The 12,108-nt window shown below is 43.2% G+C and overlaps 1 protein-coding gene across 2 annotated transcripts in view; it reads right to left on the bottom strand.

Moving 5' to 3' along the window:
• The window catches only part of NIPAL2 (NIPA like domain containing 2), a 215,031-nt gene that overhangs the window by 43,916 nt on the left and 159,007 nt on the right, over positions 1 to 12,108 (bottom strand). For both annotated transcript variants that reach the window (XM_075316247.1, XM_075316248.1), the window contains exons 7-8: positions 8,308 to 8,443; positions 2,158 to 2,246 (exon numbers count right to left, since the gene is read on the bottom strand). In XM_075316247.1, coding sequence (XP_075172362.1) covers positions 2,158 to 2,246; positions 8,308 to 8,443 — 225 coding nt within the window. The remainder of the gene's footprint in view (positions 1 to 2,157; positions 2,247 to 8,307; positions 8,444 to 12,108) is intronic.

The following is a 12,108-nucleotide window of genomic DNA, read 5'->3' as shown; positions in this document are numbered from 1 at the left end:
CTTATAAGTGGAGAAAGAATCAGATGTCTCTGCTAAGATATATTTCAATTTTTTTTTTTAACCCATTTACGAACAAGAACGTCTATATATGTGCTTGGCTGTGTCTGTCCCTTTAATGCAAGCCAACATTATTCCCCGCATATGTCTGCTGGTCTGATCAGTTGACATGTGCAGCTAAAAAGTTCATATCACCCCCCCCCGTTTTTTTTGTTAATTGCAAATAAAACAAAAAAATACACATTCATAAATACCCAATCTATCAAAATATAAAATCAATCAATCTGATCGGCAATGGGCATAGCGAGAAAACAGAGATCAAAACGGGTTCTTTCTGTGCCACAATATTGCATTAAAATGCAATAACAGGTGATCAAAATATTGCATCTACGCAAAAATGGTACAATTAAAAACGCATCTCACGATGCAAAAAGTAAGCCCCAGATCTCGAAAAGATAAAATTAAAGCTATACATGTTTGGTATCTATGAATGTATACTGACCTGGGGAATCATACTGCCAAATCAATTTTACCATATACGGAAAATGGTAAATAAATACCCCCGCAAAATAATTGTGGAATTGCACTTTGTTTTGCTTTTGCAATTTCACCGCACTTGGATTTTTTTCCCCCATTTTACAATACAATGTGGGTCAGAATGAATCATGTCGTTCAAAAGTACAACTCGGCCCGCAAAAAAGAAGCCCTCATATAGCTTATACTGACGGAAAAATAAAAACAAAAAAAACAAAAAAAAAACAACTTATGACTCTTCGAAGAAGGGGAGGAAAAAACGAAAAATCACCCGGGGGTGAAGGGGTTAATATTTGCCTGTATCATTTATTTATGCAAAGTTTGTTGAAGGCTTTAATTACTACTCTAAGATGTTGTCATGGGGGTGTGATGGAACAGAGGCTCCTAGGCTGACCCTAAGACTGGGGCCCCTGCGCTGTCCCTAATCTTGAAGGTAGGCTCGATGGTAGCCAGGTTCGAGCCTCCAACGTGGCCCTGCTTCCTGTTCAAGCCCTGATACTACTTCCCCTCACCTGGGGAGCGGGCCGAAAACCCAGTAACCAAAACCCCACAAATAATCACAGATAACAGTAAACGAAAACTCGTGCACATAAACACAAAGCAGGGACAGTATATGAACTGGGTAGCAACACAAAAGGTGTAGGAGATAAGTACACAACTGGACGACTCACACACCATGCAGAACCGTAACAACTTGTAGATCACCATAAAGCTGGATAAACATAGGAACCAGGGAGGAGAAAGCAATATCTGGCACTCAGCCCCAGAATGCAGAAGCTTATAAAGGGTGAGGGCAGCTAGTGGTGATTAGCAGCCTGAGCTCCCAGCAGACGATCACAAGCCAGCAGGAATTAACTCCTTCTGTACTGAAGAGCAGTGAAACCAGAACGAATTGACGCCCATGACAGGTTGTACAACTAAGTGATCCCAGGCTGTTTGTCAGACTCTGCAATGTACACAGCGTCAGACACTGCCATGACACCCAACAAGTGCAACACTAAACACTGCACGACAGATGTGCAAAGTGGTAATATGGCACTTCTATAGGTCTCGCAAACTCTTACATTCTATATAATAGTGTCAGACGGAAGCACTACGCAGAGGTACACAATGTGCCTACAGTTCTCAATGACCGACAGGCTGCGGTTCTAATTTATTTTAGTAATATATAAAAGATTAATGCTTCAAATTGAAATATTGACGTGGCAAATTTAATCTCAATCTGTCCTTCAAGCTAATTTTCTTTAATTTATAGAAGGAAGTTTAAAGCCTTTTTTTTTAATAAACTTGAAATGAACCACATTACAGAAAAAAAATAACTTTAGCAATTGAAAGCCTCAGGCCAATCGCTTACATAGAGAAAAACAAGACGCAATAAGAAAGTATTGATTTGGATAGAGAACAAACATGGAAATGAGACTTTTATTGAAGCTGGCACTGCCTCTGACTAATAATCCAATAAAACACTGCTGAGATAAAAGTTGTCAGGATTTATCCTGAACCATTACAACCGGCTATAAATTAGCAGCTGCCGGCTGATTTCATGAAGTCATATTATAAGGCAAAGTAAAAATCAGATATACTTTATTGGCTGTTTTTATATACTATGACATAATAGTACAGTACCTGCGAGTATCGCGCTGGTCGTGAAAAACACATAGTTAATTGGCACCACTTCAGTTGCATTGTAAAGCTGCATTGCCTGATTTAAAAACCTAACAGAAAAAAAGTACAAGAAAAACAAGTGAGAATAATGCGGTAGACGTTTTAATAAAGATTTACCAGCGTCATAAATATTTATATAGAGCATGGTGTTCAGCGGGACCTAGAATTACTTCTCAATGCGCTCCGGAAGCCAAATTAAATAAATAAGTACCCCTCTGAGATCAAAAACTAGAGGAAAAAGCAGACAATGTAAAATTAATCCCTGAAAAATGCACTCGCCGCGTACGAGACGAACGATCGTAATTAAATTTCATTTTCCGCACCTATTTTCAGTTATGTTTCCGTTATGGTTGAAGAAAATAGACAATAACCCAAGTAGAAAAATAAGTAAACGTGCTGCGCTCTTATCTCTGGGAGCAGGAGTCTAAGACCCCGATACATCATTAAAGGAAAACTCAAGCAAAGTGTTATAGAAAAAAAAGGCTCTATACTGAATATTTAAGACACAAAAACCTTTCCAGTATCTCATTCTTGTGACGAGAGTGATTTATAGGAGGCTTCAAGTCTAGCGTCTGCAGCTCCTTTGCTTTATTTTGCCCAAATGATAACACTTTCTCAAAGCTCAGATAGTTTAGTGTTATCACAGGGAAATGTAATGGATCCCAAAGTTTTTTTGTGTATTTCAGGCTTCCATGACATAAAAGTAAGCTGTGGTTAAGAAGCGCAGATAAGACCCTATCTGGTGGGATTTGACAAGACAACAGGTAAGGTACTCGCCTGTAGAAGTTGCGCCAGTCACACCGCCTACATAGGCATAAAATGGCGTCTGCTGCAACCCTGGAGAGACGCGTTAGGCTGCTTTCACACCTCCGGTTTTTGCTATGCGGCACAATCCGGCACTTTGCAGGAAAATCACAACCGTTTTTTTTTGCTGCCGGTTGCAATTTTCCTGCATAGACTTTAATTAGTGCCGCATTGTGCCGCATGGCCTTGCGTTCCGTCCGGTTTTTGCCGCATGCGGCAGATTTAGCCGATGCGGCGGCCGGATGGAACGTTGCTTGGCACGTTTTTTCGTGCGGCAAAAAACCCTGCATCGCGCCGCATTCGGCCGATGCGGCGCATTTTTCAATGCATGCCTATGGCGGCCGGATGCGGCGCGATGCGGCAATAACCGCATCCGGCCGCCGCATGCGGTTTTTGCCACTGCGCATGCTCAGTAGCATGCCGCAAGCGGCAAAAACCGGACTGGCCGCAAAGGAAAAACTTATGCAAAGGATGCGGTGTTTTCACCGCATCCGTTGCATAGCTTGCACAGCCGGATTGAGCCGCAGAGCTCAAGTCGGATGTGTGAAAGTAGCCTTACAGATGTGGAAGAAGGAAACCGGGATATGCCACGCTGACATCAAACATCCAGAAGTTGTTTATGTTCTCTTTTATTCAATCAGGTCTATGCATTTCGGAGTACGCAGCCTCCTTCTTCAGGACAATTACAGAAAAAAAATCAACCATATGGTTGATTTTTTCTGTAATAATTGTCCTGAAGAAGTAGGCTGCGTACTCCGAAATGCATAGACCTGATTGAATAAAAGAGAACATGAACAACTTCTGGATGTTTGATGTCAGCGTGGCATATCCCGGTTTCCTTCTTCCATATCTTTAATAAGGCTACCATGACAGACAGACTGTATTAAGAGATTATTGAAATATCTGCCCTAGCTCAATTTAGGCCACTTGTACACGTTGAGTATTAGATGAGTTTTTTACCTCAGTATTTGTAGCCAAAATCAGGAGTGGAGCAATCAGAGGAAAAGTATAAGGCCCGTTTCACACGTCAGTGATTCTGGGACGTTTGTGCTTTTTTTTTTAAACGTACCAGAATCACTGACATACGCAGACCCATTATAATGAATGGGTCTGCTCACACATCAGTGATTTTTCACTGCACGTGTCTCCGTGCGGCGTACGCGCGTGTGCGTGATTGCCGCACGGAGACATGTCCATTTTTTTCTGGCATCACTGATGTCCCACGGACCACGCAGTGGTGTGATCCGTGAGACACGTGCCAGAAAAAAACGTGCTTTTAAAATAAAAATCATTTTTACTCACCCGGCTCCAGCGATGTCCTCTGCAGCCCGTGCAGCTTGTTGCTTCTGAGCCGGCTCATTAGGCTATGTGCGCACGTTGCGTAAAAACATGCAGTTACGCTGCGCTTTGTAGCGCAGCGTAACTGCATGCGTCCTGCGGCCCCTGCACAGTCTATGGAGATTGTGCAGGGGCCGTGCGCACGTGGCGTCTAAGAGCGCAGCGCTTCGGCTACTGCCGAAGCGCTGCGCAAAAAGAAGTGACATGTCACTTCTTTCCTGCGCTTTGCCGGCAGCTCCTGCTCTGTCTATGGCAGGAGCTGCAGGCAGAGCGCATGGAATCGGCGCTCACTACGGACATTTCTGCAGCGATCTAAAGCGCACATGTGCTCTTCAGATCGCTGCAGAAATTTCTGCAGGGCTTGTACGCAACGTGCGCACATAGCCTTACTGTCGCGCATATTCATGATGCACGACACAGCCAACCCGGAAGCAGCTGCTGCGGGGGTCAGCGCCGGCCGGATGCTGCACCGCGGGAGCGATCAGCACCATTGAGAGCGGGAGCGGGCACAGGTGAGTTAATCTCTAAGTGCAATCACGGGCCACGGAGAACAGAGCCCGGATTTCACTTAGACAACCCATGTGTGCCGTGATTCACAGCACACGGAGGGACATGTGCGTGTTTTACACGCCAGTGAAAAACGTCAGTGTTTTTCACTGACGTGTGAAACGGGCCTAATAGAACCACGGGCTCCACTTCTACACTTATTACCCACTCCTGGTTTTGCCCAACAAATACGGAGGTAAAAAAACCCTCACCAAATACTCAAAGTGTGAACAAGGCCTAACCGCTTCTCTGCTTCTGCCTTTTTCATTTTTTTATTGTCCCCTTCTTTCAAGAGCCATAACTTTTTTTACTTTTTTCTTTTCTGCTGACCTAGTTGTATAAGGATTTTTTTGCGGAATAAGTTGCAGCTTTGAATAACAGCTTTCATTTTCCAATTCAATATAATTTAAAAAACATGGGGTGAAATGTGCAAAAAAACCAAAACCCAAAACCCTAAAATTCTGTAATAGCTTTCTTAGCTTTTTTTCAATACATTTCTCTCAACATGATTCTACAGGTCAGTACAGCTACAGCGATACCAAACTTGTATAATCTTTTTGTATAGTATAGTTTCTTGTATGGACAGGAACATTTTTTTTTGCCGGTGTTGCCAATTTTCAAGACCCATACCGTTTTAATTTTCTGGTTGAGTGAGGGCTGTGAAGACATGTGATTTTTCATGGTGAGCTTATGTTTTTATTGATACCATTTTGGGGTGCATAAAATGTTTTGTAGGGAAAGCTCAGAAATCTGGGGTAGAGGGAAGCCACTCACCAATCCCGGGTTCCACCTGTTCCGAATGGAGATATTACGCACGGAGCTGCCCAGGTCAAGGCTTAATTAAGCATAAGAAAAAAAAACTAATTTCCAGTTTCCAAACTACATATTAAAGGAGTATTCATTCATAAAATAGTAAAGGCAAACATGCCACCAAACAATCTACTGCTAACCACAAAACCCAACGCATTTCGACTGAGGAAGTCTTATTCATCATGGTATACCATGAATAAGACTTCCCTAATTCCAAACGCGTCTGTTTTTATGCTTAGCAGTAGATTGTTTGGTGGCATGTTTGCCTTTACTATTTTATGAATGAATACTCCTTTAATATGGACTTTGGAGAGGTTTTTTTTTATATATAATGTTTTGACTGCATCCAGTAAACAGAAAAAATGCAATTGTGGCATTTTTATTTTTTTTCCTTATTATGGCCCTTGATGGAGTTAATTCATTTTACATTTTGATAGATTGGACCTTCATGGACATAGCAATATGACGTATATTTTTTAAATAATTTTATTTTGACTTTTTACATTGTTATTCCCCTTAGAGGACTAGAAACTGTGATTGTCTGATTTCTTATGCTATAAACTGCAATACCACAGTATATTATACTATATATAAAAATAAGTCTCCTATAAGTCCAGCCACAAGCTTGTCTTCATAGGAGCACAGTCATGACAATCGCGGGGATCTTCCGCTGGCTTCTGGATGTCATGGCTACCAATATGCAATCACATCGTGAGGGCGCCAATGGGCACATGGAATGGCTCACCAATATTCCCTCTTCTCTTAGATTTACAGTAACATTTCAGTGGTCAAAAGCAGCTCTGCTACACCGGCTTCGGTTAGTGGCAAATCCTGACTGTATCACAGCCATTAGCTGCAGTGAAAGATGCAAACTCAGGGACGAGACGCAACATTACATGTACTGTTACATCCTATCTTGGCCAGGCGTTAATATTTTTATGTGTGTAATGTATGATAACAGACATACTTATATGGCACCTATTTTGTATAGAACTCTATAATTGCAGCCACTTACATTGGGGATTTCGCAAATATAATATATATAATATATATATATATATATATATATATATATATAAAATATAATATTAATTCAGTGAAACTATGCTGCATTGGACTGGATTTATTATTATTATTATTTATCATTATTGCGCCATTTATTCCATGGCACTTTACAAGTGAAAGAGGATATACGTACAACAATCATTAACAGTAATAGTGATTTAATACATTTATTTAAAAAAGGCTCATTTTTGTTAAATTGTTATGCTTATGAGCTGATCACAAGGTTTCCATCTGTTGGGGACCCCCAATAATCAGCTATAATTTGGTATAACTGAAAGAGTTTGATTTCCCTGCAGCGCCACCACAGGTGAAATTAGGCATTACACAGTGCTCAGTCAAATCAATGAGTTGTCTGTGTACAAGACAGGTCCTGCAAAAAGAGTCACTCCTTATAACTGCTCCCCACTTGTGCTGAACAGAGGTCTCACACTCCATTAACTCTTCATTGTATAAAAGGTATATTAAAAGAGGAATTTAAAGGGCTGAAGGAAATCAAATCTCAGTAAAGAGGAATGAATAATAGAATTGTAGATAAATGTGGTTAACATTTCAATCAATACTTATTGATTGGCAGAGTACTATTTGGCAGTGCAGTATTGTATTACTTGAGTTCAGCCTAACATTATAAAGAAGCACTGCACAGAGAACCAACCAACCAACCTCAGAGCACCATATGTTGGCCCAAACGGCCGTTGCTTTTCGGGCGGGCTTTAAGATAAGTGTCATGCACCCCGCCCAAAACCATGTCCGCAGACGGAGTCTCCTTGGCGAAGGAGAGCGGTGCCTGTGTGGCCCGGGGCTGGCTCATTCCAGATCTTTACCACCACCCATTCTGTCACATGTTGGCAAAGGCAGACACAGCATGGCGAGGACAGTGGGACCGAGTGGGAAACCTTGATGTAATGATTAAGATGTGCATCCCATAATATTTTTTGTCCTTATTGTGCATGTAAGGAATGGCTCAGTAAGTTTTGCATGAGAGGACAACTTTATTGTATTGATAACTATTCCTTCTTTTTCTATTCAAAGCCGATAAAGTTTTGCGTTCTCCAGCAGCGTCACATATACACAGCTGCCATTTTTGTTAGTATTTGTTCCTCACAACTATTCTATTTGGGTCGAGCTCCCATCTTACGTATGAACAGTTGTATTGAAATGTTCATTAGGGACAGATGTTCAGCCCTTTGAAGTGGAACTCCATTTTTTATTTTTAATCAGCGCATTTATTTTACTTGGTGTCTAGTAAATAGTCTTATATTCCAAACTGCAAATAATAGAAGATGACATTTCTATGTATAATTAGGGATGAAACCGCACTGACATCCGCTAATGAAGATTAATTATACCGGATCTTAGTCCAGATTTTAAACTATTATTTCTCAGTAAGATACCGGTGAGCAGAGATCCCAGTGACGTTTCGCTGTATTGTGCTCAGACAGACGGTACAGTCATTATGATTCTGTTATAGAAGGACCTGTCTGGTCAAACAGACAAATGAGGGCTGTCATGTGGAAGCAAACCATTATAGATAAATGCGGCAATACTTACTTGACCTGAAAGGCACATGATGCGACCATTGCAACTACCATGACGTAGAAGATGGCGTATGTGAGCTGCATATCCCCCTTCAAGGTCATTGCAATCATACCCGCTACAGCTTTTACTGAAATCACTGCTACCGAAGCTGAAAAGGAGAGAGATAAAGGTGTGTAAGAAAGTCATACATTACTTATACAGAACTCCCGTAAATATCTATATATATCATTGCCTTATTCTGTCTGTCTTGCTCCAAAATTGTGTCGTTACAGTGACAGTGTCGTTACAGTGACAACCGTCGGATTGGCCGCTGGGCTCGGCCTGGCCCCGCCCCCACACACGGATTGGCCGCTCGTCTCGGCCTGGCCCCGCCCCCCGCATGGATTGGCCGCTCGCCCCGGCCCTCCGCACGCATCGCCTGCTCGGCCACGCCCCTTCCCCCGAATTCAAACGAAGCCCCGACTCCCAGGTGACTGCTGCAGTGCACTCCCAGGAGTCCACACCGGCAACCCAGCCCAGACATAACCTTGCGATGCTGGGATCGTGACGGAGCCGGTGTACGCTGGTAACCATGATACACATCGGGTAACTATAGGAAGCGCTTCCCTTAGTTACCCGATGTGTATCATGGTTACCAGCGTACACCGGCTCCCGGTACACATGTGCAGGGAGCCGGCATACGCTGACGCCTCGCCTGCTCGGCCCCGCCCCCGGCACACATTTGCCCGCTCGGCCCCGCCCCCGGCACACGTTGGCACGCTCGGCCCCGCTCCGGCACACGTTGGCTTGCTCGGCCCCGCCCCCAGCACACATTGGCCCGCTCGGACCCGCCCTGCCGGCCCGCTCTGCCCCACCCCCGGCACACGTTGGCCCACTCAGCCCCACCCCGTCACACGTTAGCCCGCTCGGCCCCGCCCCGGCACACGTTGGGCACCTATACACCACCCTCCAGGACTACTACTCCCATTATACTCCTCTTTCCCCAGGACCACTTCTCCTATTATAGTCCTCCTATTATACTCTGTGTATAATAGGAGGACTATTATAGCATGGGGGATGGAGCACGATGGGGGGTGTGCAGCATGGGGGATGGAGCATGATGGGGGGTGCGCAGCATGGGGGATGGATCACGATGGGGGGTGCGCAGCATGGGGGATGGAGCACGATGGGGGGTACGCAGCATGGGGGATGGAGCACGATGGGGGGTGCGCAGCATGGGGGATGGAGCACGATGGGGGTGCACACCTCCCCCCAAAACACACACACACACCGCCACACGCGCACCGCACAACACCACACACACACACTGGGAACCACAAACACCGCCCTACACAGACACCCACACACACAGACAACGCCGCACACACACAACACCTAACACACAAACACCGCGGCATACACAAATATACGCACATATCGCGCAACACACACACATTGCACAAAACATACCTCCCCCCAAAACACACACACGCACCCCACACCCACACAAACCGCGCAACACATACAGTACCACACCCAGACAACACTGCAGAAACACAGCGCTCCACAAACAACGCAACACACACAACGCAACACACAAACAACACCGCTCTCACCCCCCCACACCCAGACAACACCCAGAACATTTACAGCACCCTACACAAACACTTGGCAACTACACACAACAACATCTATCTATATCTATCTATATATTATATATATATATATATATATAAATATAACAAAAATCATACATTAACTACACAATAAATTCTAGAATACCCGATGCGTTAGAATCGGGCCACCTTCTAGTGTACATATAATAGCAGGGCTATTGTAATACTTTAATCATATAGATGCATTTGTCATAAAAGTGAATTTTTTGGGCATCCAACCATTAAATACACCTATATCGCCACATGCACTACATCACATCGAGCCTGGTAGGATGTACACCGCGTGCAGAAATATTAGGCACGTTGTATTCTAGAGGATTTTTTTTATTATTAATCAACAACTATGCTCTCAATCAACCCAAAAAACTCATATCAAAGCTTAATATTTTTGGAATTTGGAGTGTTTTTTTTTTTTTTTTTTTTAGATTTGGCTATCTTAGGAGGATATCTGTTTTTGCAAGTAACTATTACTGTGCAGAATTATTAGGCAACTTAATAAAAACCAAATATATTCCCATCTCACTTGTTTATTTTCACCAGGTAAACCAATATAACTGCACAAAATTTAGAAACATTTCTGACATGCAAAAACAAAACCCCAAAAAATGACTGACCAATATAGCCAGCTTTCTTTATGATAACACTCAACAGCCTACCATCCATAGATTGTGTCAGTTGCTTGAGCTGTTTACGATCAACATTGTACAGCAGCCACCACAGCCTCCCAGACACTCCGAGAGGTGTACTGTTTTCCCTCCCTGTAGATTTCACATTTTATAAAGGGACCACAGGTTCTCAATAGGGTTCAGATCAGGTGAACAAGGGGGCCATGTCATTATTTTTTCATCTTTTAGACCTTTACTGGCCACCCACGCTGTGGAGTAGTTGGATGCATGTGATGGAGCATTGTCCTGCATGAAAATCATGTTTTTCTTGAAAGATACCGATTTCTTCCTGTACCACTGCTTGAACAAGTTGTCTTCCAGAAACTGGCAGTAGGTCTAGGAGCTGAGCTTCACTACATCCTCAAGCCGAAAAAGTCCCACAAGTTCATCTTTGATGATACCAGCCCATACCAGTACCCCACCTCTACCTTGCTGGTGTCTGAGTCGGAGTGGAGCTCTCTACCCTTTACTGATCCAGCCTCTGGCCCATCAAGAGTCACTCATTTCATCAGTCCATAAAACCTTTGAAAAATCAGTCTTAAGATATTTCTTGGCCCAGGCTTGACATTTTATCTTATGTTTCTTGTTCAAAGGTGGTCGTTTTTCAGCCTTCCTTACCTTGGCTATGTCCCTGAGTATGGCACACCTTGTGCTTTTTGATACTCCAGTAACGTTGCAGCTCTGAAATATGGCCAAACTGGTGGCAAATGGCATCTTGGCAGCTTCACGCTTGATTTTCCTCAATTCATGGGCAGTTATTTTGCGCCTTTTTTGCCCATCACGCTTCTTGCGACCCTGTTGGCTATTTACCATGAAACGCTTGATTGTTTGGTGATCATGCTTCAAAACCTTGGAAATTTCAAGACTGCTGCATCCCTCTACAAGGCATCTCACAATTTTGAATTTTTCAGAGCCCATCAAATCGCTCTTCTGACTCATTTTGCCAAAGGAAAGGAAGTTGCCTAATAATTAAGCACACCTTATATAGGGTGTTATTGTCATTACACCGCACCCCTCCTCATTACAGAGATGAACATCACCTGATTTACTTAATTGGTAGTTGGCTCTCAAGCCTATACAGCTTAGAGTAGACAACATGTATAAAAAGTATCATGTGATGAAAATACTCATTTGCCTAATAATTCTGCACACAGTGTAGATGTTATTATATACTGGGATGTGAACCCACACCAAAAAAAAAACCTCTGGGGTGTTTGCCTGTAAAACTGTAACTCAACTTCAAAAGGAAAAAAAATAAGGAACATTTTTCGTAAAAATTAAAGGGCTTTTAGAATATTATCCTTGTTGAATTCCTTTAAAAGGGAACCTGTCACCAGGTTTTTCCCTTATGAGCTGCGGCCACCACTAGTGAGCCCTTATATACAGCGTTCTAGAATACTGTAAATAAGAGCCCAGGCTGCACTGTATAACGTAAAAACACATTTATAATACTCAGCTTGGGGGCAGTCTGGTCCGATGGGTGTTGTTGCTCT

This window comes from Anomaloglossus baeobatrachus, chromosome 6 (assembly GCF_048569485.1).
Source record: "Anomaloglossus baeobatrachus isolate aAnoBae1 chromosome 6, aAnoBae1.hap1, whole genome shotgun sequence".
In the NCBI taxonomy this organism is placed as follows: Eukaryota; Metazoa; Chordata; class Amphibia; order Anura; family Aromobatidae; genus Anomaloglossus; species Anomaloglossus baeobatrachus.
This window is presented reverse-complemented; position numbering and strand designations above follow the sequence as displayed.